The 25171-nt window shown below is 36.7% G+C and overlaps 1 protein-coding gene across 7 annotated transcripts in view; it reads left to right on the top strand.

Annotated features, from left to right (window-relative positions):
- Positions 1-25171, top strand: part of LOC121298236 (dedicator of cytokinesis protein 3-like) — a 189508-nt gene that overhangs the window by 41349 nt on the left and 122988 nt on the right. For all 7 annotated transcript variants that reach the window (XM_041225226.1, XM_041225231.1, XM_041225230.1 and 4 more), the window contains 3 exons: positions 582-665; positions 12840-12880; positions 23561-23616. In XM_041225226.1, coding sequence (XP_041081160.1) covers positions 582-665; positions 12840-12880; positions 23561-23616 — 181 coding nt within the window. The remainder of the gene's footprint in view (positions 1-581; positions 666-12839; positions 12881-23560; positions 23617-25171) is intronic.

Raw genomic sequence — 25171 nt, 5'->3', positions numbered from 1 at the left:
AAAATGCAGTGATCATTTGTTTCTGTATTACGGCATGTTGTCAAGAAATATCGCTTGTTAGGGGACGTGTAAAATTGGTTTCATGTACGTGTTTTTGTGCATGCAGAATGAAGAAACTGCATGCAAATGAGGGTGCAACATTTTAACAAGCGATGAATCTGTAGTTAAAAAAAAGGAATAATCTGTATTTAATGAGAAAGTAAAGACTTGGACGATTTAAGGCCTTTTTAGTTTTTTCACATTATAACCCCATAAATTTAAAGTGATTTTCCTGCAAAACGTAATTAAAAACAGCCAAATTTTGCGGAAAAAATGCCCATTTGGCAGCACCGCAGCTGACATCCGATGGGTCAGATGGAAAAATGCTGCTGTAGTCCTTAATTAATCAGGGGAGACAATGAGGGTACTGGGATGTAACTGATTTCAGTTGAAAAATTCACTTGAGATGGGGGAAATCACCCAAAAATGTGGGCTTGCATCTCGTAAGCAGACAATAGAAGCATTAGAAATGTGACCTTTGTTAAAAATCAGTAGCACACACTGAGTTTCTTTTAAATCTCCTGTTTGATTTCCTTTTACAGTGATCTGCAGTTTCCGTGGATCAGTGTCGCAAGGTTTGTCTCTGGAGATTGGAGAAACCGTGCAGATCCTGGAAAAATGTGAAGGTACGTTTTCAATAACTTGAAAAAAAAAATGAAACCATTATTAATAATTCATTTCTCTAACAAATAAAATAGTTTAGGATATTAGATCAGAGTCTTTTATGTTTGTAATAGAATAATATGTGATGGTTTAAAGCCAACTGAATTCCCATGTCTCTATTAAAAATGGATGATGCAGTGATGTGTTATTTCTAACAGTATGAATGAAAATGAAAACTATAGAGGATAATTGTGGAATGCTGTGGTTGAATGACAGCCTAATGAAATAAACACAGCACAGTGTATTGTGTTTATATAACAACTATAATGAATGAAAAAAAAAAGTTGAATTTTGTAAATTACTCTCCTTATATAAATTATAATTATTTAATAAAAGTCACTGTAAGGCAGACAAACACACAGGTAAGTTTACAGGGTGTACAGTACGTTAGCTGAGGGGTGCAATGTTATATAACAAGGAAGTACAGTATTTTACATTTGGAACAGTAAAGTATTTGCAGGCTGTTTTAAAATATGGAACCAGGTTTAAATCGCATTATTATTATTATTATTATTATTATTATTATTATTATTATTATTTTAATATCCAAGAAATGTGCACACTATTCTGCTGGCTAAAGTTTCAGAGGGGCATATGCAGAAGTATTCACAAAGCAATTACCAATTAAAGCTGCCTTTAGGGAAATATTGTATTAAAGTCAGGCCTCAGTGGGCGAGTTCCCGCTTGGAGACACGTTCCCTCTGGTTTCTGTGCTCTTACTACTGTGTGCCTTATTGCATTCACCAGCAGCCAGTTCAAGGCCTTGGCAAGAAGCACACATCTCAAAAGTGTTGGGGGAGCAGGCTATCTTACTTCATGTTCTCAATGATGTTCTGTTTTTGTGCTATGTGCTGTTGTGCTGCGACTAATCTGAGAGTCAAAAGGATCCGATTAGAAGTAGTTTTAATTTTGATTTGAATATTCGTCAGGCACAAGCCTGCTTGCACCTTTCCAAAATCTGTATTGTACAACTTGCATAATTTTATATTGTGCAAATTACTAATACTGATATGCAGAAACCATTGAAACAGTGTACTGTATATAATGAAGTAAGAAAGTTACTGTACATACAATAACATCCATCAAATGGTCTTAATGGTGGCCTTTTCAAAGAAGGGACAGTGCTGACCAGTAAATGAAAAACACCCAAGATTATTATTGAAAAGACGTGAGCAACATGATTTGCTTATCTAGAAGTATGTTACGAAATGTGTTTAAGTGTCAAGTTGACACTATTTTTCAGTGATAGGAATGAGTACATTTACCGGTCATCCATCACAAATACGGACGTTGCCAGTTCTAAAGTGGAATCAGTCAATTTTTGTGCAAATTTATTTCCATAACAAAACATACTGTAGGCACTTTGGCAAATTCATCATTGGTTATGTAAGGTTTGTTTATTTCTTAAAAATAATAATTCCGTCTTCAGATAATCTTCAATCAAAACTGTTTAATTCCGGAACAAAGTAAATCCAAAAAAGACAGTACAGAACGTAATCACAAGCAAGCTGCAGGCATAAATCTTGAACAGACAATACTGCAGGTCAAATGCTACAGGACTATCGATGATAAAACATTGAGTGTGGGTGAGTGATAGAGAGTGTAACGAACTACAAGTTACTTGTACTGAAGAGCAGCGTGCTGCCTCCAGGGCTCGCATGTTGGTTGGGAGTCAGGCATACAGATAGATTCCGGTACAAATATACTTATTGTGTGACTGTCTTGCTTGAGAAAAATACTGACCCTTTGAAATATGAGTGGCACCATTGTGTGGTGGCAAACAGTGGCCATGAGACAGGAGACATGTCTGGCTCTGTGCTGATTGGAGACAACGCAATCAAAGGTGGGCATGTACCAGTTTGAGACAATGACTGTGAGAGCACCCTTGTACCTCCCAGTAACCAAATTATGCTGGTTCATACCCTCCATGAATGCTACATGAATGCAAAGAATAGCCTGTAAAAATCTCAGTACAATGTGGCAAAAATATCTTTACACTTATCTGTCCAGACTAGAGTTAAGTTATAATTTCCATAATATTACGTTGCCATTCCTATGTTGTGTAGGTTTAGAGATGTAATCCAGGCTGTGTGATGTGGTACGGACCACAGAGACTTAACCTCAGTCAGCCAGTGACCTGAGGCAAATTGGAAATGAAAGAAAAAACTGACAGCACCACTTGCTTGCTAACTAATAGAAGACAGACAGTACCCCCCTTTTACAGGGTAGCCTCTCACTATATCTAGCATCATGACCTTCCTCAATCAATATTGCATTTTTTTTTAACCCTGAGAAAAACATTTGAAGTTTCTCACAGGCTGGGAATTGTATTAAGGGTTTACATTTACTGTGTGATGAGGTACCCTGCTTGGAGAGGTTTGTCACTTCAGGTCTTTGCCTGCCGTTTAAACCACTTACTTGTCTTCGATGGCTTGTGACGTGCTTACTCTGATAGCTTCTTTTTATTTCAAAGATTTATTGAAATACCAAATGATAAAGACATTTGTTTTTCAAAACAACTATGGGCGCTTGACTTTGAGACACTGAATTTAAAAGTCAAAGAAAAATAACATAAAAGTTTTCCAAACAGATTACATTTTGAATGGAAAATTGATTGCTTTACTTGGTCAAGGCTTGGCACAAATATATTTTTCATGCACGGTTCATTATTTATACTGTGCCAAGTGTCTCCTGAAATCATTTATATGTTAGAGAAATGATCCAATCTATTAATCTAACAGGCCTGTGTGCCATGCTTGATTGTTCTAAATCGGTGATACTAACTTGCAGTTTCAAACACGTCCTTCATTATTTTATTTTACAGAGAAGTAGCAATGCTTTCAAGCATGCACTAGTATGTTATTTTTAATAGATTAAATACCACTACCTTTAATATTATATTCAATAATGTGTCGTTCTCATGGATTTATTTATTTTTCTGTTACTTTTGCTCATGGAAACAGTTTTCAACCAACCAAATTACAGTATTCCTTTGAATTTAAGACACAGTTTTTCAACCATTTTTTGCTTCTCAAAACTAGCTTGCATCTTAAATTCCAATACAGTAGTGATACGTGTATTAAAATTGCCAACAAAAGACGTCTCTGCCCGAATACACAAGCATCAACGTTATATTGCCCAACCTCGACTCATCCATGATCAAAGAAGTGCCATTAGCTTCGTGAGGAATTCAAAGAGAAGCTTTTACAATTTTCAGTGTTTCTAACAAACAGTACTAGCTTCGACAGATTGGAAATGCTGATCAAACCCCTGTATTTTTTGATGTGCCATGCAATACCACAGTTCACAAATTGTAAGAAAAACAGGTATGAGTAATAATGAGAAACAGCACATAACTGCAATGCTCTGTGTGATAGCAGACGGCCGCAAACTGCCTCCATATGCTTATTTAAGTTTTTGTCTTTGTAAGTGCATATTTATTTGACTTTTTTTTTATTTTTCAAATTGAGGGTGAGAAATTTAGGCTGTGTCTTAAATGGGTTCATCTTTTCAGGCAGGGTATCACTGGGGTTAAATACTATAATAATAATGTAATATTATGCCGTGCTAGGGATACTGTATGTACTTTATCTAGATAACTCGTCCAATTTGGTTCAAAGTTAGCGCTTATTTAGACTTGCATTATTTTGCAGAATTTATTGAGAGTGTGAATCTAGGGATACAACGCGTAACCTTTGTATCTTTTTAAAATGCTTATTGTCTTTGCTTATTTCTTTTCTTAGATTTTATTTAGATAAACTTGCCATATTTGTAAATCACATTTCTGACAATTTGGAGAAATGGCTACAGGAAAGTGTTTACTATTCATAACTGAGAGCAGTACCTCTTTGGTAAGGACAGTTAGGAATATCATCTTCAACTCAGTAGGTTTTTCTTGGTCCTGTAGTATGACATTTTAGTGAGATGTAGCAGTTGGATATTATAACTAAGTGCATTTTGTTTGTATCAGAAAACATTCTTGCCCCTTGTGTACATCTGTACACCAGTGAATCATCTCACAATGTCAAGTCTTTCAAGTTGAGCAATTTGAGGGTTTCAATTTTTTACTCCTCTTGTGAGTCTGATGCAGTTTCACATGTGAAATCTACTCTGAGATGGTTCCAGGGTTTGAGTGAACTTAAGGTTTTAGTTTAAGTTAAATAAAATGCATCATTTCTGTAAAGCGGTTTGTCTAAATCAAAATATATAGCCTATATATATATATATATATATATATATATATATATACAGCTCTGGAAAAAATTAAGAGACCACTGCAAAATTATCAGTTTCTCTGGTTTTACTATTTATAGTTATGTGTTTGGGTAAAATGAACATTTTTGTTTTATTCTATAAACTACTGACAACATTTCTCCCAAATTCCAAATTAAAATATTGTCATTTAGAGCATTTATTTGCAGAAAATGACAACTGGTCAAAATAACAAAAAAGATGCAGTGTTGTCAGACCTCGAATAATGCAAAGAAAATAAGTTCATATTCATTTTTAAACAAAACAATACTAATGTTTTAACTTAGGAAGAGTTCAGAAATCAATATTTGGTGGAATAACCCTGCTTTTCAAGCACAGCTTTCATGCGTCTTTCACATTGATGTTGGCTGACTTTATGCCACTCGTGGCGCAAAAATTCAAGTAGCTCGGCTTTGTTTGATGGCTTGTGACCATCCATCTTCCTCTTGATCACATTCCAGAGGTTTTCAATGGGGTTCAGGTCTGGAGATTGGGCTGGCCATGACAGGGTCTTGATCTGGTGGTCCTCCATCCACACCTTGATTGACCTGGCTGTGTGGCATGGAGCATTGTCCTGCTGGAAAAACCAATCCTCAGAGTTGGGGAACATTGTCAGAGCAGAAGGAAGCAAGTTTTCTTCCAGGACAACCTTGTACTTGGCTTGATTCATGCCAAAGCTGCCCGATTCCAGCCTTGCTGAAGCACCCCCAGATCATCACCGATCCTCCACCACATTTCACAGTGGGTGGAAGACGCTGTGGCTTGTAGGTCTCTCCAGGTCTCTGTCTAACCATCAGACGACGAGGTGTTGGGCAAAGCTGAAAATTTGACTCATCTGGAGGTGTTTCAGCAAGGCTGGAATCGGGCAGATTTGTCTTTGTGAAGGACGCATGAATCAAGCCAAGTACAAGGTTGTCCTGGAAGAAAACTTGCTTCTTTCTGCTCTGACAATGTTCCCCAACTCTGAGGATTGGTTTTTCCAGCAGGACAATGCTCCATGCCACACAGCCAGGTCAATCAAGGTGTGGATGGAGGACCACCAGATCAAGACCCTGTCATGGCCAGCCCAATCTCCAGACCTGAACCCCATTGAAAACCTCTGGAATGTGATCAAGAGAAAGATGGATGGTCACAAGCCATCAAACAAAGCCGAGCTACTTGAATTTTTGCGCCACGAGTGGCATAAAGTCAGCCAACATCAATGTGAAAGACTGGTGGAGAGCATGCCAAGACGCATGAAAGCTGTGCTTGAAAATCAGGGTTATTCCACCAAATATTGATTTCTGAACTCTTCCTAAGTTAAAACATTAGTATTGTGTTGTTTAAAAATGAATATGAACTTATTTTCTTTGCATTATTCGAGGTCTGACAACACTGCATCTTTTTTGTTATTTTGACCAGTTGTCATTTTCTGCAAATAAATGCTCTAAATGACAATATTTTAATTTGGAATTTGGGAGAAATGTTGTCAGTAGTTTATAGAATAAAACAAAAATGTTCATTTTACCCAAACACATACCTGTAAATAGTAAAACCAGAGAAACTGATAATTGAGACAACTGCAAAAAATTTTCCAGAGCTGTACATGTATGTGTGTATATATATATATATATATATATATATATATATATATATATATATATATATATATATATATATATATATATATAGCCATGCAGGAAGTGATGCTGTATTCAGGCTAAGATGATCTGACTTCCTCTGGTGGGAAGCAGTTTGCTGCCATATTGATCGCTTTTCCAGCATTTTATGCTTTTGATGTAATAGATCTCTCAGAACCCATCCTTTTGAAGTCTTTAAGCCATATTGTGTCGTTCATAGTGCTTTGTTTCACAAGTACTGCAAACTTTCAAATATACAGGCATGATTCACCCAAGATGTTGTTTTTATTCCATATGTCTAGTATGTATGAAACTGGTGGAAGCAGAGGCACAGGGCACAGGATCTATGATGGACTGCATTGTTTTGTGACTCAGCTCTGAGGATTATAATTCAGTACTGAGGGATGCCTGAAGTGGTTGATGCTGAGAGTGTAGTGGAAAATGAAATGGGGGAAAAAAAACACCATTTATCTTTTAGCCTCTTGTTTCTTATTTGGTTATTTTAGCTGTACCATAATTAAAATGTAATCCTAGGGTTCAGTTTACAAGTTCAATTTACAAATAGCCGCACAGGATTTAAAAGATTTGGATTTTAAAATGTGTATTACAGCCCGGTAGACGGAGGATAACTAACTGTTTTTAATCATAACATTTTAAATAAAAACTGGATATGGCATGCAGTAACACTGCACAGTGCTTTTGAAAATGTACAATCAGTATGATACAAGGACAGATATTCCAGGACAAGACAAAGCCGTTTTTTTTTTCCTTGAACTGTTCAAGGACAGATCTACTTAGTCCTGCACTGATGAAACACTCCACACTGCTCTATTGAGAAAACATTCAAAATATAACTGCTAAACAAGGGCTTGAAATCAAAACACACAATTGAGACGGCTGTACTTAAACATAAAAACACATGGCTGGATGCCTACAGCTCACAAGATAAGCTGAGAGCATTGTATTGAGGAATTGTTTTTGAAGCATTGGCTGCCTTACAATTCCCCTGTGTTTTATGCACTGCACAAAAGTAGCCCACAAGAGATGTTCTGCTTCAGATTTAGCTAGTGAAGCTATTTCATTTATTTGCTTCAAAGCTCTCATTTAATGTGTATTGAAGGGGCACATGGAATTTCCAGCAAAATCAGTGAGTGTAGGTTAAGTATTTTAGTATTTACAAAAAACAGACTTGGTGCTAATTTGGTGTGCTTGTGGTGTTCCACCAGAAAAATCAGAATTATGTAATGTTTTTTTTTTTGTTTGTTTTATTTTTATTGTTTACTATTATCATCCATCACCCAGCCATTGTGTAATCTGAAGTTTTGTGTTCGCAATGTGTCGTGCAGCAGACTCCTGTAATCCCTGATATTGACTAATATTTTACTATTGCATACTAATTAAATAATATTTATTTTTCTCTCCAATAATATTGACAAACGTCTATATCCTTAATAAATAATTGCCAATGTAAATTTGTTTGAGAGTGTTGGTATTACACATGGGATAAATAATCCTGTTGCATAAAGGTATTATCAGTCACTATGTGTGCTCTACAAGCATTGTAAAAAATGCTGCAAAGTGTTTGGTTCACTTTAGCATGGCATTCCTCCAAACAAAATACTTGTTTTTTGGATAGCAGCAACATCAATGAAAACTTGTTTTTTCACAGGGCCTTTAAAGTCCAAGGTAAACCCGAAGTGCTTAGCAGTAACAGTACTGTACATTTCACACTGCAGTTAGTGGCATATTTTCATAGGATGCATATCAAATTTAGATTTGAAAAGACAGCAAGCAGTGCCTGTAATTTACTCCTCCAAAAGAAAGGCAGATCACATGCAATGCTGTAAAGTAGAACTAAATAAATAAATCTGTTCATATAATGAGATGTTTGTTTTGTATTTATGAGTTGTAATATACAATCGGTAATGTCCCCTGTTTTATACAACACTGTTTCTCTGTGTGAGCACTGCCGGTCAATAAAAACCACTCTGGTAATGTCTTTTGAATTCTGTAGACTAGTTTTAAAGGAGATAATGACAAAAGACTTCACTAGACCTCAGAACCATATAACATTATAGAAGCCCTCATTCTGAGGTGGGCCTTGAGCAAGACAATGCCATAAAAAAAGGCAGGTTTAAGAGGAATCTGCAGAATACGTTAAAACAAATATTTATATTTACTGATGTACAAAAGTCTTCAACATGTTGCATTTTTCAACTCTGATGCATTATCAACATTAACAATTTACTCAAAGCATCCATTGGTGTTTTCTACTGTTGTAACAACCTTGACTTGCATAAAGAAGGTGTGGCAGGCTGGCGAGTGGATAGAGGCCCAGACACAGTCTGTAGTTCAAATAAATTTTATTATAAATACACAAAAATAAAAGGGCACCAGTGCCAAAACAAAGCGATTTAAACACAAAAAAAAGACAAAAATCAAAACTAACAAAAATAACAATTTCCAGGCTGGGCAATGCCTTCACTGGATTTATCAAAATTCAAAAAATCACACACCAAAAAAAACCCCACCAACCTGCTTCCTCAGCTCCCTCCTCTCAAATGAGAAGCAGAGGCCTCCTTTTATGTCAGGTGGCTGGGCGCCGATTGATCGTTAATTAACCTAATCAACCCCAGCCACCTGAACATAATAAACCCAGGCAGGTAGGGGAAATTAACCCCATCCCTGCCAATTTAAAAAGGTGCAGAGCTTTGCTCTGCCACAGAAGGAAAAACATTGAGTGAAATAACTTGCATCACTTGATTTTCAAGGTGTGGTATATATCTGAAGCATAATCAACAAGTACAGAGAAACATCATCTGTAACTGTAGGCGCTTTGGACTGTTTATGGATTTTAGGAGAATCAAAGCATGTTCATCAGGTTAACAGCAAGTCAAAGCCATGTTTGTTAATGGCTTTTTAGAGCATTCAAAAGTCAAAATGCCAAGCTGATTGATGAGATAATACATTGTGTGGACGGTTTTTGTTATTGTAAGAGCTGTCAGCAGCTAAGCTGTTCAAAGTGAGTTATGTTAGAATAAGAGACACCCCACACATGACATATTCACTTATTATATGTCAAAAAACTGAGATTGTACTCTGGGACTATTATAAAACATAAAAAAATATATATTTTTTTTTCTTCTGTCATATTCTGTCGCATGTTTTATGCACGGGATGACATCTGTACACAAGATAAGTACTGGGATTTTGTCATATCCTTAACAATTTATTTCTCGAACATGGTTTCTAGTAATTACCCTTATACAGTATGTTAGATGACATTAATTTGGGCAGGAAGCTTGAAATGTACTGGAAGAAAATAAGTTTAACATTATATTTTTGTATTCAATACTTTTTTCATTATGTATTCTTTTAATGCCCAGCATCTGCTGTGAATCAGTCTTTGGCTCATTTATTTTTTATTTTCAAACATGCTGCAAGTAATGTGAAGGAACGTACTGCATTAATGAGAAGATAAAATCAAATACAGTCAGTCTTGCTCATAACAACCGCTCCAGGGACCATCTAAAAGGAGGCGTGCAGGTTGAGCCTCAATATTTCTGAAAATACTGAGACCAAAGAAACATAGCAGGGAGTTCCAGATATATTAAATCAACACCATGAAGTTAAGATAAGGCCAGTTGTCATTTTGTTATATCGGTTTCTGGCAATGATCAATCACTCTATCGGTCTTGCATATAAATTATAACAGAAATTACTGACAGCAATATGAATTTAGCACCTGTCTTGGCAGTTGCCATTGCATCATTGCCCATACTACAAGAGAGCGCTCTTGTTCTTAACACAGGTTTGGGTTACAGTTTGTTTTCATATCGCACACATTTTTACTTTCTCTTGTTTATCTCTGGGGTTCAGCAGTTAAAAGCTGTCTCAGCATCTCTTTGTCATAGATGAAGACATTGTCAGCAAAGTGAATCAGGAATACTCCGCTACCCTGCACTGTCAAAAGCCTTCAGTTCAGCACCAACATGTGGAGACAGTCTCTGTGTGACCCAACCTGCCTGCAAGGCTTTTGTTGGAATAACTTGTGTGGAATAACCCCTTCAGTCACTGTGTATATTACTGTACCACATTAGGTCTCCTATTTACGTATCTATTTTATAACGCAAATATGTTTTTTCAAAGTTTCGGAAGGGCAACATCTCGAATGCCATAGAGTTCACACGAACGATTTGTTTAAAATCTGTAAAAAATATAATAATAAATCATGACTGAAGAGGATATACAAAAATTGCTAGTGAGGGATTCAAATGTTTAATAACACCACACAGGGCAAGATGGGTGGGGTGGGCAAATGATGTTGATATTACGATGGTAACATGAACTCGTGGAGACCTTTTGTGTTCAAAGTCAGCAACATTACACACAGACTCAGACCACAGGTGAAAAGTCGACAGTCGAGCTGTCAAAAGTACCCTCTGAATCCACACCAAATAAAACGGCGGACCAGAGTCAACATTGTCTATTTTTTTCTTTTTAAGTTTAGTAAAACACATTGACTGCAGATTTCACCTTGTAGTGGAAATTGTTCTGGTGTTGAAACCTCTTGTGAGCCTACAGGGCATTCTTGTCTGTGACTTTTTCAACACTCTGGGCAACAGTTCCCCCTAATAAGCCTTAACTCTAGTCATGTGTATATTACTCCACTCAGTCATTTTCTGGGGGGAGTTCCTTACAATGGATGATGTGATCTAATTCAATTCTTTGTTGAAACTGACCTTTGTGCTTAATGTTCTGAACTGGGGAAATTAACAATATCAGGTTAGTTGTTCTAAGTATATATTCACTATCTTTGCTTACAGCCCATTACGTTAACATCTCATGGATGTTAAATGAACAATCCCAGTTATGCAGTACAGCCTTTCTTGTAATCTCTTCTTCATTCACATGTCACACTTTTTGTTCCGGTTCGTTTTGATGGTGACTTCAGGTAAACGCAGCCTTTAGTTGCAGGACAGCCAGGAGTGCATTACAATAATTTTTTAATGTATTTTTTGTTAAAAGGTCCATGAAGTGACTCTGAAATCCGGTCCTGTTACATTAACTGTGTTTGAGATGGCCAGTGGGGAATATCAGATTGAATTTTGAAAATCCAAATTAGGTTTGTCTATTAGTTTGAAGTAGCTGTGGATTTTCTGTCTTTAACACTTGGAGTGCCTGAGCTCAGAGAAGACAGATGATGCACTGTATGTTAGCGTATCCATGTGCCTGCCCTCATCAGTTGTCCTCGAGATACAAATTTACATGTTGAAGGGAGATTTTTTTAAAATTTCAATTGTTTGTCACATAATCAGAAAATACAAATTTGATATTGGTACCGGTAATGTTAATTAACAACCTACAAATATTAATAAATATTATTGATTTTGAGAGAATTCATTAACATTCAGTGCATTCTGTTATTATGCAGCACACCCATTTTATGATATTCATTTGGTCAAAAAATTGGCAGATCTACTTTATTTGGTACTTTCTAATAGCAGCAATAACTGCACTTGCTTCAAAAACCAGGTCATTAGTGTTTAAAAACCTAGTCTCTTTTCAGCACCTACATTTTTATTTGAACTTCAAATATATATTTTTGTATAAGTTATAAAGTCAGCAGGGACACAGTCTAAACAATGAATCGGAGAACTGTACAAAGATGGCGACACAAAGGAAAAAGAGCAACCCTGACCAGCAAAGACATAATCGGATCAGATCATAGGAATCCTTTTTTTCATGGGCATCACTATAAAAGCTATTGAAGCAGGGTAAAAGCTGCCTGTGATATATTGAGCAAACCATCAAAAAAATGAAACTGAATGTTGTGCATACTACGGAAGGAAAACTGTTTTTGCATTTCCGCTGGAAATTTGGGGAAGATCGTAATTATTATTTTTTTTACATCTACAAAATATTCATTTTGCTGGTAATGCCCAAGAAAGATGGTACAGCAGCAGAGAGCATTTACTTCATATTTACAGAGTGCATATGTTGCACGACCATCAAGAAACACATTCTGCATTTTCTGATTTGAAGTTAAATCAGAAAATGATGTATGTCAAGCCAGTAACATCAATGTTTTGTCAAACTGATGTAGAATTTGTAAAAATGTCCGATTTTTTACCATGCCTTGAGTTTTTTTTTTTTTTTCTTGACACAGTTCAGTGTGGCCAAATATTAGTTGGCCATTTAAATTACTCTTATTAAATTGCCATTCTAATATTACTGAATTTAAACGTGCTTTGTTTTCACTTTCAGGATGGTACAGAGGGTTTTCCACCAAGAAACCCACAGTAAAGGTAAGATTTTTATAATCTGTCTCTCTCTCTACAGCTAACCATTTCTGTACAGATCCTAGTTTGTCTATAATTCCATTCATTCTAATTACCGATATGCTTATACAGTAATACATACTTAAATAAAAGCATGCCGTTTTAATTGTTTGATTAGTCAACTGTAATGTGGAGCATGACTACAACAGCCAGGATAAAAGATTGTTTCCTGCAGGAACAAGAGATACAGTTACTTATATTGGCTGTGACAAGAACAGCCAGGTTCTTTAGTGGCACAGTTGCTTGACTATACTGTGCATTACACAGGAGAGCGATTTCTGTTCATTCAATCTGGTCTAAACGATTCACCAGTTTCAAATAGTCTGAACTAAAAGCACCATGTTTAGTTTATTTCACTTTGGTCTCCGTTAGCAACTTAACCAACTTGGTTTGTTTAGTCGGCCCCACACAAAACCAAGAGTGTTACGGGATACATTGGCTGTTTACTATGTGAGGCCATTTTAGCTTGTGACACATCATTTGGAGAGTAACTTGCTAGCTTTTAAGCCATGGCTAATAGCAACTGCACTACTATGACATTTTCTAAATTTTTAAACCATTTAAAAGGTTGTGAAATATTTTGGCCTTGTCGTCAGTATCCTGTCTTTAACAAACACATATTAAAACAGTTTTGCATGAACATTTCAAGAAATATGCCTTCAAATTTGCCATGTTTGTGCATTTCTGTCTATGAGAACTGTCAGGTTGCAGTGTTAATAATGTACTGCTAAAACTCATTAGACTATGTTCTTAGCAGTAACATATTGTGTAATGCACTTGCAGTGTGAAGAGTCTCTGCCGATCTTAGCTACAATGATAAATATAACAGCAGAAAATAAGTTCAGAGCAGTTTTTATATTAATTATGTTTTATAGTGAAGCTGATATTTAATATTTTGAAGTGCGATTATGGGAATGCAGAAATGTTATTGAACTGCAAAGCACCATAGTAATAAATGGAAATCATCTGAGGTTGAATTATTATCATTCAGCTTGTTCAAAACATCAGTGTTACATTTAAAATAAAGCAAAAAAAAGCAAAAAAAAAAACCAAATATAGTGGCACAGTACTAAATTACTTTAATCATCGCTTGGCATTCAGTAACAGCATGACATTACAGTAACAACAGTGTAAATACAGTTTAACTCGTTTGTACTTACATTGTCAGAAAAACAATTGAAACCTTTTTCAAGTTTTTTTTTTTTTTTTTTTCAAAATAATGAGTAATATTTTTGCTGGCAAGCTTATCACAAACCTTCAGGAAACACAGGGACGTTAATCTTGAAAAAATAAATGCTGGAGGTACTATTTGAAGAGTAGAATTTGGTATACAATGAGCAATAAAGGGCAGGTACAAAAATAGAAAACTCCAATAATTTAAAGGAAAGGAAGCCACTGTCAAAGAAAAGCATATCTTGCTCTGGAGTAAACCATTCACAAATTTAACCCATTGTGGGTGGGTGTGTGTGTGGACACAGTTAGCCAAGCAAGTAGTGTATTGACAACAGATTAACCAAGACATCAAAAGACTATTTAGATATTCCTACACAGGATCTAACACTAACTGGGCCAGGCTGCCCACTAATGAGGCTGTTTTATATCTCAACCTAAAAAATATTGCTTTCCAAATGCACTGAATCCTATTTAAAACCATCTTGTCACAGCACGGCACTTGCTTTTGCCATGACAAGAAGCATGTTGCATTGTTTGTAGTTGTTGTTCCATGAGTCTTCTTTAAGCCTCTGTAGAGGTGATGCTGACTGATCTCTAAAATCCCTGGCAGGCATGCTTAGAGACCTGAGCCAAATCTCTGTGCTTTATAATAGCTTGTAAAGATTAAAGCCACACCTATTATGAAGTATTTGAGCTTGTTAGGTTCCAGATGGTCTTGAAAATCAAGATTAAGAACTTCTTCTTTCTTACTACACTGAAAGCAAAGTTCAGGTCAGTTGTACCGGTCTGTTTGGCTGTGACTCTAAAAATACACCTTTTAATAGCTAGGGTTAAACCTAAACCTCTTCTCGCTCATAACTCTGTAAGCACATTTCAGTCCTGACCTGAGCACCTATCATTCCCTTTTAGGACACTGTGCAGGTTTTGTCCACTGGGGTAGAAGTTGGGACCAAAAGACACATGAGCCCTAATCCTCTAAATCCTCTTTCTTTAATGCAGTTTCATGACTAAGGGATACTAAGATAAACTGTAAAAAAATATGGAAACACCTGGGTAAATGTGGGACACCAAGTATATTGAATGCAAGGGCTTCCATGCATTTCGGTGTGGCTCATGCATTAATTAAACAAATAACATCCCAGCATGCTTAGGGTCATGTATAAAAATGCTGAACAGGCCTGGTTGCCTGTAGTTATGGTGCATTCAGGCCGTACTGGCCACACGTGGTGGCCCAGCGCCCTATTAAGTGATTTTACATTGGTGTTTCCATTTTTCTGTCCATTTCCTGTATGTTTCACTGACTAGTTTCCTTCACCATTTTTTTAAAATACGCGCTTCTCTTGAGATGCAAGCTTTAAATCTATATGTGTTTTTTATATCCATTTTTTTCTGAGGTTGGCTAAAGAACCATATATGTATGAGGTAGATTTCTCTGCTGTGGTGCTCTTTATCTAAACACGTCCATCTGCAGTATCTCTTTATTATGTGTATATTTTTTGTTGCTGTAGCATTTTTTGTTTTTTTGCATAATCCACCCCCTCTTGTCCTCCCACGCAGTCATTTCCAGTTGAAAGGGTTGAGATGTGAATGTGTGGTGCTCAAACAGCAGTGCCACTCCATCAGATTGGAGAGATGAAGAGAGGGGCACCAGGGCTTTCTCACATGGTGGAAGCTGATGAGAGAGAGAGAGCGAGAGAGAGAGAGAGAGAGAGAGAGAGAGAGAGAGAGAGAGAGAGAGAGAGAGAGAGAGAGAGAGAGAGAGAGAGAGAGAGAGAGAGAGCATGCACGCACGCATGCACACATGCCTCTGAGTGAGTAAAATATGTGTTTGCAAGTCAAATTTAAAACACACCTTTGTGCTGGGGTGAAACTTGAAACAGCAATAAGTGGAACTAAATGGACAAGCTCTGAAGATGCTTAAAATACTAGCAATGACAGCTTAGGGCTATTTTTTTTTCAACTAAATCAATAAAGAATTCACTCGCTGCCAGTTCAGTGTTTTCTCACTTTTCAGTTTTTAAAGAACCATTTTTGTTTTGTTTTTATATAAATGTGCCCCTTATTGAGAATGCAGTGTGGTGGGTAGAAACATCTGGAGATCATTTATTGTGTGTTAATTATGGAGGTGCATTTCATTGGTTAAGCATACATTAAGGGAAAACTGGAAATAAACCGCGCAGAAATGCTGAACTTTTTCTGTTTAGTCTTCTGAGGGCATCAGTGAAGATTTTCTGCTGACCCGTAACAGGCAGGAAAAGGAGCCTGATCTTCTGTACTGATGCTGGCTTCAATGAAAGTTCTCTTTTTATTGATGAAGAGTTTTTAATGAGCATCTCAGAAAAGCAGCTGGTCTGTGAGGCACTCCCCCTGTGATGTAACAGTCTGATTGGCAGGTCTGACATTCATTCCCGTCACTTTACACAGGTTTGAAAATCTCACTTTAAAATGACAGATGACTGATTGCTACATTCTTTGACAAGAACAATACGGCTCAGCAGTAGAAGCTTTTGGCTTTCATGCCAAGGCACACCCGCTGTACAGTATCGCCCAGGCATAATTGCCATTCATCCAAAAGAATATACAATTGAGTCAGAAGCAATTATTCGATAATCTCAAAGGCCAAAACTGTGAAAAAGTAAAAGTTCCCCTCTCTCCACAGTAAAACTGTATTCAATTGGAACGTTTGATGTTTTGTAATTTTTAGTTGAAACTGTGAGTTGTGGGACCTATGTGGTTTTATACAGAAACTCAAAAGAAAGTATTCAACCGCCCCTGTTGGGGTTGGGGACATTTGTTAACCAATCAGTCCACTTCCTTACTGCATTAATAATTTCTGCTGGAGGGCTTACTATATGAGCATCTGCTGAACACACCAGGATAAGTAAAAATAATAACAGCTGGTTTATAATCTGATCTAAAATTGGAATACATTAAAATATTATTTAAGTTCCACCTTATTTTAAAGTAAGTTTCTATTATTATCCGTTTCCTGCTGGGCAGCAGCACAGACAGTGCCTTCCCTGGAGATTAATTCTTGCTCATTAGAGTGAATCATTTGTTCTTGTGGCAGAGGAAACAACCCTACCAAGATAGAGCAGCAACTCATTACCAGAGAGAAATGGAAGCAAAGAAAAAGAGGGACCAACTGGATCCAACCTGAGAAAATTTTGCTTGTTCTATTGCCTATCTGTTACTTGTCATCACTCCTGCAAGCACTGTGGGACCAACCCAGCATTACAACTTACATTACCCTTAACTTTTGAACTAAATCAGGTTGCCCACTGGGTATCATTTAAATTATTGTTGTCATTTATTTCAATATGCATATTTTAACTGAGACAGTTTGAATAATATTTTCAACCTTTTCTGCAGCCTTACCAATCTGGTATTAATGTGACTAGTGGATTGTGGTAACCTAATGCATTTACATAAAGTGTAACTCAAAACTGAGAAACAACAAACAAACAGGGCCCAGATAACTTAGTTCAGGATCAGCGTTGGAATAGAACATTACAGTTAACATGCCCACACATCTACGTGTTTACTTGAGGCAGCAACAATGTGTAGCTGTTTTAAAAGAACTGTAACAGCATTGTGTACGTACTGTAGAGCTGACAGGCAAGGTCTGCGCTGCGGCTGTGATTGAAATAAATACACAAACAAAAGCCGGAGGTTTTATACCAGACTGAATATACACCAACCAGTGGCAGTTCTAATATAATTTGAATTCTTCCACCCCTTTAGAATCATATAGAGAACTTGCAATTACAGAATAAAGCACAACATGCTTAAATGGTTTGCATTTTCCTCTGAAACAAAATCAAGTGGTATTCATTTGTTTTTTCCATTGGTTTTTGTTTGTCCAGTCCTCTGTAAATTATTTAGATTTTGTTATTTCATTTCACACATTTTCATTTTTTCCTTTCCACTCACGTTGCGAGTCAGCCCACGTATACCCAGTCCGGCCAATGTTTGTTTTCGGTAGGAACAGTGTGAAACCGAACTTGTATTACTGGTGATTAATTGCTTACGTTAGTGAGCCTTAACACAGCTGATACAGTAACTACTGAGAATTTCAGGTGAATAAAAACTCAAACAAAAAAGGAGGAAAGGGCCTATTCCAGTGTTGTCTCCCTGGGGAAGAAGACCGCAGTTCTCCCAATTACACTGTGCACTTGCTTTCCTGCACAACTGACAACAAGGTGAGTTTCAGGGAACATCATTTCTACAGTAAAGCATAATTGGCAAATGAGAGACCCCTTGCATCTCCATTCATAATTAAGCCAATTAATTAGCAATGCTAGTTTAATTATAATTTAGGAACAAGGGGGTTTGTGAAATGTATGTCAGGGCAAACACAAACCAACAGCTGCTTTCTCTTGACTGACATGCTTTGAGCCAATAGCTCTGACCCAGAATACACTGCTGAGGTTAATGGCTTAGGTAATGATAACAGATTGCCTAAGAATAAGGCAGAGACACTGGGAGGTTTCTAAAAGTAGCTATCACTTTTTTTTTTTGTTTTGTTTTTTTAATGAGTACACGTTTTGTCAGCTACCCTCGCTTAAATACATCCCTTTTAAATGTACCTTACTTTTACTGACTTCATCGTTGCAACCCCGGGACAGGCCATTCCAAAAGGATACAATGGAAACGGACTTGACAATGTCATAAACTTAGTTTGCTTGAATTTCATAAATGATTCATTGCGGTGTCTTGTGGTATGTAAAAAAAAAGGTCTCCGCTGTGCTTCCCATCAAAAAAGCAAAGAACAAGTCTGAGTCTCAGGCAATATGTTTGAAGAAAGTGAATCTGTGTTGTTTTGGTTCCTCAGGCTGTGAACAACTTGCTGTGCTGCTAAATATTTTAAAACCTGTGTGTGTTTTTTCTTTTTTTTGCTTCTAGGCAAACAGGATGCACAGTTATTTGGTTATTCTTTCAGCTGCATCATACCCCTTACTTTCTTCAGTAATAAAATTGTGTTTTATGTTTATTTATTTATTTATTTTCACACGGGATTACTGCATCCAGTTTGAATAGGACACTTTGTTGTTGTTCCTATAAATTTATTAGTAAACCTTTGGTGTATTTCTAAGTTGTTGAGGAGTAACCCTATATGAAGTTTAGTTTTATTTTGGTTGCAAGTCATTTCGACTGAACATGATTGGTTTCATAATGGCTCAACCTGGAAAACTAAACCGTGATGTGTATTTAAAATGACAAACTTTATTGTGTTAAAAGACCGGACGGGAACCGAATATTTTACCAATGTGATTTCACATTAAAGTAGTCAAAAAAAGAAACAGCTTTTGGGTTGGTGCTTGACAACAGGTGTATATATATTTTTTCAGTTTATCTTTATCATTTCAGCATGTTTTCCCTTTTCAATTTAACACTGACCTTTTACCAAATAACAATGTGGATGGTTGCAGCAGAATTACAAACTGACATTTTATTTTTTACTTTGGTAATTTTCTTACAAACAAAAGCCAGGATTGGGTGGGGCAGTTCTTAACCTGCTTTCTAATCTTGAAATTTTTTGTTTATCTGTTATTGAGTTATTATTTATGGGTATTTTAAGCTACTCACAGCCTCTGATGTGAGTCATGCCTGCTCTTATCCTTGGCTCAAGCAACTGTGCAGCAGCAGCAAGGAATTGTAATAAGTCAACTGGCTCCTGCTGGTTAAAAGCGCAGAGCAGGGCAGCACAATCAACACAATTATTAAGTGAGTAGCTGAAAGTATGACAGCTAATGCTAATGGTCACTAAGTAATATAATTTGGTTGGAACTTATTTAAATAAGTTGCTTGCAAATACAGATTAAAAGTTGCCAGATGGAAACATTGGTGCCTCTAAATACACCCTTAACCTTGTCTTATATCAAACAAACTGCATTGTTTGTGGGTACTTTTTGATTGGGTGGCCAGGGATTCAGTGCTGCTGAGGAAGAAACATTCAGGGATAAGCAGGCTGTACCTGTCTGTTATGTGCCGGGCTCATGGGTAGGCACCACTATGCATCCTGAGTACCTGGTATTCTGATCATATCAGATCTAGGAAGCAGCTGTACAAGGGTGGACTTCCTCGATGAGCAAGGGTGATTGTCAGATGACCGCTACAGTATCAATTTTAGTTTGTTGCCTGTTTTACACTTTTGAAATTCTTCGTTTTTTGTCCAGTGTTTGCTGGTGGGATTGTAAGATGGCAAGAGATTTAACTATAGTGGGTAAAAATGATACTGAAAGATAGATAAGCAGGTAAAGTAGATAGAAAGAAAAAAAATAACTGATTGGAGTGAAATATCGAATGGAAATGTAATTGCACTATGGCAGTAGACATGGGTGCCCACTACTTTGCTATAGCAACCTGGATGATGGTGTATCTATAAAAAGCTTTATATATTTCTTTAGAGGATAAATATACCTTGCGATGTGAAGAAGAAAGAGAAAGAGTTGACCTGCTGCTGGCTCTAGTATAATGCATTTGAGTATTGCGCAATGGCTGTTGATTTACCAATTATACAACCTGAGCAAAATTAAGCTTCCTAGGTTTTTACAGGTATACAGTATGCTTAAATATGCTGTCTCTCACTTGATTGATTCCTTTTTTTGTGCAGATTGCATCCATGAGATATTGTGAAATACAGGGCTGGCATAAAGTGCTGTGACTTATCTAGCTCGGCAGAGTGCTGAATTCTGGTACTGGCACAGAACATGCCATGGGACAATAAAAAAAAAAAAAGCCCTGATGAAGAACATGGTTAATTAACTATGATGGTTAAAATCACTGAGTGATACAATGCTGAATGAGTAGGTTGAGGCTTTAAAAACTGCTCACAGTTAAATATCTGACAAGCTGCAACAGTGCCCCTTACAGGAGGCTCTCTGCATTGGTTATACCCAATGCTTACCGTCTTTCTGCAGCTAGTCAGGGTGGGTCAGGCAGCTGGTCTGACAGGCTCCTGGTTACTCCAGGCAATAGGACTTACTGTTGACAAGAAATGGGCCTTGAGCTGAAGAAATGGGAGGAGCTCAGTTGGAAATTGCTTCTGTATCCAAGACTGTATGGGATAATGCACCAAGCCTTTAGAAACATTTAAATTCGCTTTGACATGTGACCAAACATGACTTTTTAAAAATGTATTTATTTATTTTATTTTTTACTCAGAAGCAGGAGAAGTGAACATAATACTTCCAGTTCAGATTGTTCACTGAAATTAAAATATAAATCTAAGGCTTGCAGTGGCATCAAAAAAAAATATTGCTGTGCAAAACCATGCTAATATTACACAGCTCCTCTCTTGTAGTGAACCAATTCTAATGTTAGCACTGAGCAGTTTACTCCAGACCAATGGGACTTGCTGACAATGCCTTGCTCTCTTATTGTCCATAGCCATTACTCGAATCTTCCAGCTCTGACACCCAGGCAAAGGACCTTCAGGCCATTTGCATTATTCTTTGTCTTCCCATATGCGTACAGGAATGAATACGATTTGTCTGGCTAAAAAAATAACAGACTCCATTGCTAAAGAATTCATAAGAAATGAGCCTTTAAAAACATAGTGAAATGATTACAGTGGCTAAGCGCTCAAAGCATGTGAAATGCTTTTCATTACTCAACGGTAGTCTACTCTCTCCAATCCAAGATTCACCTACGCTGGGATGCTTCATTACTGCTGACTGCCTCCCGTATCGCTTTACAAAATACTTCTTCCTCATTAATAGAGATGGGCTTCATTTAGCTAAACAGGTCACATTTTCACATTCAAGGAGATTTAAGCTAACATATTGCAAATCAGTAAACACTCCTCCTTGGCTTTGGTCAGTGCTTTCATCTGACTGCATCTTAATACTCAGTGATTTACTTAAATGGGCACATGTTAACCAATTTGAATGTTAAATGTAAAATGCAAATCATGTATGCAATAACATTCCTTGGTAGCTGTTCCGTGTATTCCATAGCTTAACCTGCAGTGCACTTTGTTTCAGCAGTTGCCTCCAGTATGTTTGGATTCCCCAAGAGTCACCCGCCCCACATGAAACCCTTTCCCAGTCAAATGCACATATATGTATACACTTCATTACAAATCAGTATCGGTGCTGGAATTCTAGGTTTCGATAAAACCAAACATAGCGCTGTCACCTGCTGCACTAGCTATACTCCTCTCTGTCACTCTCTCTCTCGCTATTTTTTGACAGAACAGTCTATAGAGACGACTACTGCTTGATTTAGTGGGTTTGTTCTACGCCTCATTGCATCCAGACCCACACTATTCCCTTAGCAAACGGTCATCAAAAACAAATTATTTTTCCAGTCATTGCTGACCTTGGCTGGATCTGAATGCAGGTTATACTATATGTGGGGAAAAAGGTGATTGTCCTAATGGTAGGGTTGGTGAGTAAACCACCTAGTTCCTATTTCTACCACTGCCTGCTCTAATTCAACCTGAAGTATTACGCTTACAATAGAAATCGGCGTACAGATGGTGAACAAGTGGGGAACGGTCCAGTGAAGCAAATCACTCCTGACAATCATTACTTGGCCACAAAGACTTTTTTTTTATCCACCTAGTTGATAGTTATGGCTTTGGCTTAGGATGCTTAACTGTAATGCACTCATTTTTCCAGCAGGTAATACACTGCATTATGGAACTTTTGCAGGCATTTTCAAGAAGAGAGGGCAATGATTAATGACTATTAAAGGCAATGGTCTCTATAGGGTATCCTTGAGACATGCTTGCAGGTCAATACAGGGAAGCTCACATAGAGAAACAGCTGTACTATTTATGCTCCATGGATGATTATAAAAACATAAGAAAGTTTACAAACGAAAGGAGGCCATTTGGGCCATCTTGCTCGTTTGGTTGTTAGTAGCTTAGTGATCCCAGAATTTCATCAAGCAGCTTCTTTAAGGATCCAGGGTGTCAGCTTCAACAACATTACTGGGGAGTTGGTTTCAGAATGCCTCTCTATCTAATCTTCATTTGTGACCCCTGGTCCTTGTTTCTTTTTTCAGGTCGAAAATGTCCCTTGGTTCGACATTGGCAATACCTTTTAGAATTTTGAATACTTGAGTCAGGTCACTACATAGTCTTCTTTGTTCAAGACTAAATAGATTCATTTCTTTTAGCCTGTCTGCATATAACATGATCCTCAAAGTGTATTATGCCAGTTAACATCTGGGGGAAAAAAGCATATGTTTGGGACTGTTTAAAAGGCCAGTAGACATGTTAAAGATAAGAATTAGGAAGCCAGTCTTCCCTAAGCAACATTTGGGATTTGGGAGGATACTAAAGGTCTGAATAGTGAACCCTGCAAAGATAATGTAACAGCCTAATCTTCTGCTCCGAGTGGTTTATTGACGAGCTTGTCATGACAGTGCTTGCGTAAGAGATGTTTTTTTTCTGCTGGGAAGGAAATGGTAATGCTGTAATTTGCAACGTGATAAATGGAATGTTCTCTTTTGTTTTTATAGGGGATCTTTCCAACCAACTATATTCACTTGAAGAAGGGCATTGTCAGTAACAGTGGGTAAGTATCTTCTCTCTATTTATTTTAAAGGGGTACTAAACGTATTCTCTCTTCAGTTGTAATCCTACCCTCATTGTATTCCTATGTCTGTATCTCTTCATAATTGATTATGTTTTTAAATCTTCTGTAAGAAGATTAAAACAAATTTGCGAACCTGAAAAATGTTAACCATAAGAGATAGATGAGAATAGCAAAGAACCATTATGTTAGATTTGGTAACCAGGTATTGTTTGCCTGAACACTGTAGACTGTTGGGTTCTTTGGTGTGTTCGTATTATGGACGTTTTATTGACTTATCTAATAGCACTGATCTGAGTCCAGCAACAACTTGCCCCAGGACTACAATACATCATTTGCCATCAATTTGTAGAGACCATTATTCTGCTTCCATCAGGCTAATACATAAACTGTTGTGACTTGCTTAGTAAAAAGACTCGTAAAAAGACTAAAAAGTAGATTGTTAAGTAAGTCAATCCTCGAATATGCTTTGACTGTAAAGTGAGACATATAACTTTTGGGGATTCTGTAGTGCTTTGGATTGACGAGTGGCTTGTTTGACGAATGTTGTTGTTAAGATAAAACAGATCCAAAAAGCAACGTGTCTCTAAGTAGTCATAAATAAAGAGACAAAGACGTGACATATTTTGTAAAATGTTACAGATAGAGAATTTGCCTTTTAAAATAGCCTCTGATGTTGGTTTTCATTTCAAATTCAGACATTCCCAATTGTTTGTATTGAATATTCTTATCATTCAGAACTGTCCACAAAGTTTTTTCTTGAAGTAGATCCTCTTTTTTCATAAAACGACCATTGTTGTATAAGCTTGTGACTAGAGGGTGGCAAGGAACATCTTCATTAAAAATATTTATCTGGGTTTAATCAATAACTAAAAAATAAATACATCATCGTTTAGAAAATGAAAGGCTAATTATTTTTGTGCCACAACTCACAAAAACAACTATGCTCATTATATATTCAACAAAGTAATATTTTTTTTATGCTATTTCAGTAATTATAAAAACACACTAAAATTTTAGTTGAATGAACCACACTATGTAATCAAAAATTGCATTTGGTCTTCAACTAATACAAATCCCTTCACTGAATCAATAGCTTTGCTTTATCAAAATGAAGGTATTCAGACATCATCACATTTTTTTCACTGTATATACACATTGATTAATTAACACAGTGATTCAAAATAGTAAAAATAGTGTTCTTAAAGTAGAAACAATTAATTTCTAAATACACTGGTAAAAAAAAAAAAACATATAGATAGATAGATATGGGCAAAAGATTTGCATCCTCTAGAATTTAAAGATTGACAAGTAATTAAAAAAACAAAACTATATGAATATAATTTAGATATTTTATTTAACATCATGTAAACAAAGAAACTACAACACGATATTGCAAAAGTCTACTGGAATCCATAATAACAGTACAGTAATTCATGTTGAGTTTTCAAACTTCTACTGAGAATTCTACTAAAAGCATTTTAGATGTTTTAAACATTCAGTTTTATAAATTAATTTTATCTTAATTAGTATATTA

The sequence above is a fragment of the Polyodon spathula genome, chromosome 23 (assembly GCF_017654505.1).
Source record: "Polyodon spathula isolate WHYD16114869_AA chromosome 23, ASM1765450v1, whole genome shotgun sequence".
In the NCBI taxonomy this organism is placed as follows: Eukaryota; Metazoa; Chordata; class Actinopteri; order Acipenseriformes; family Polyodontidae; genus Polyodon; species Polyodon spathula.
Note: the sequence above shows the minus strand (reverse complement) of the source record. Positions and strands in the feature narration are given on the sequence as shown.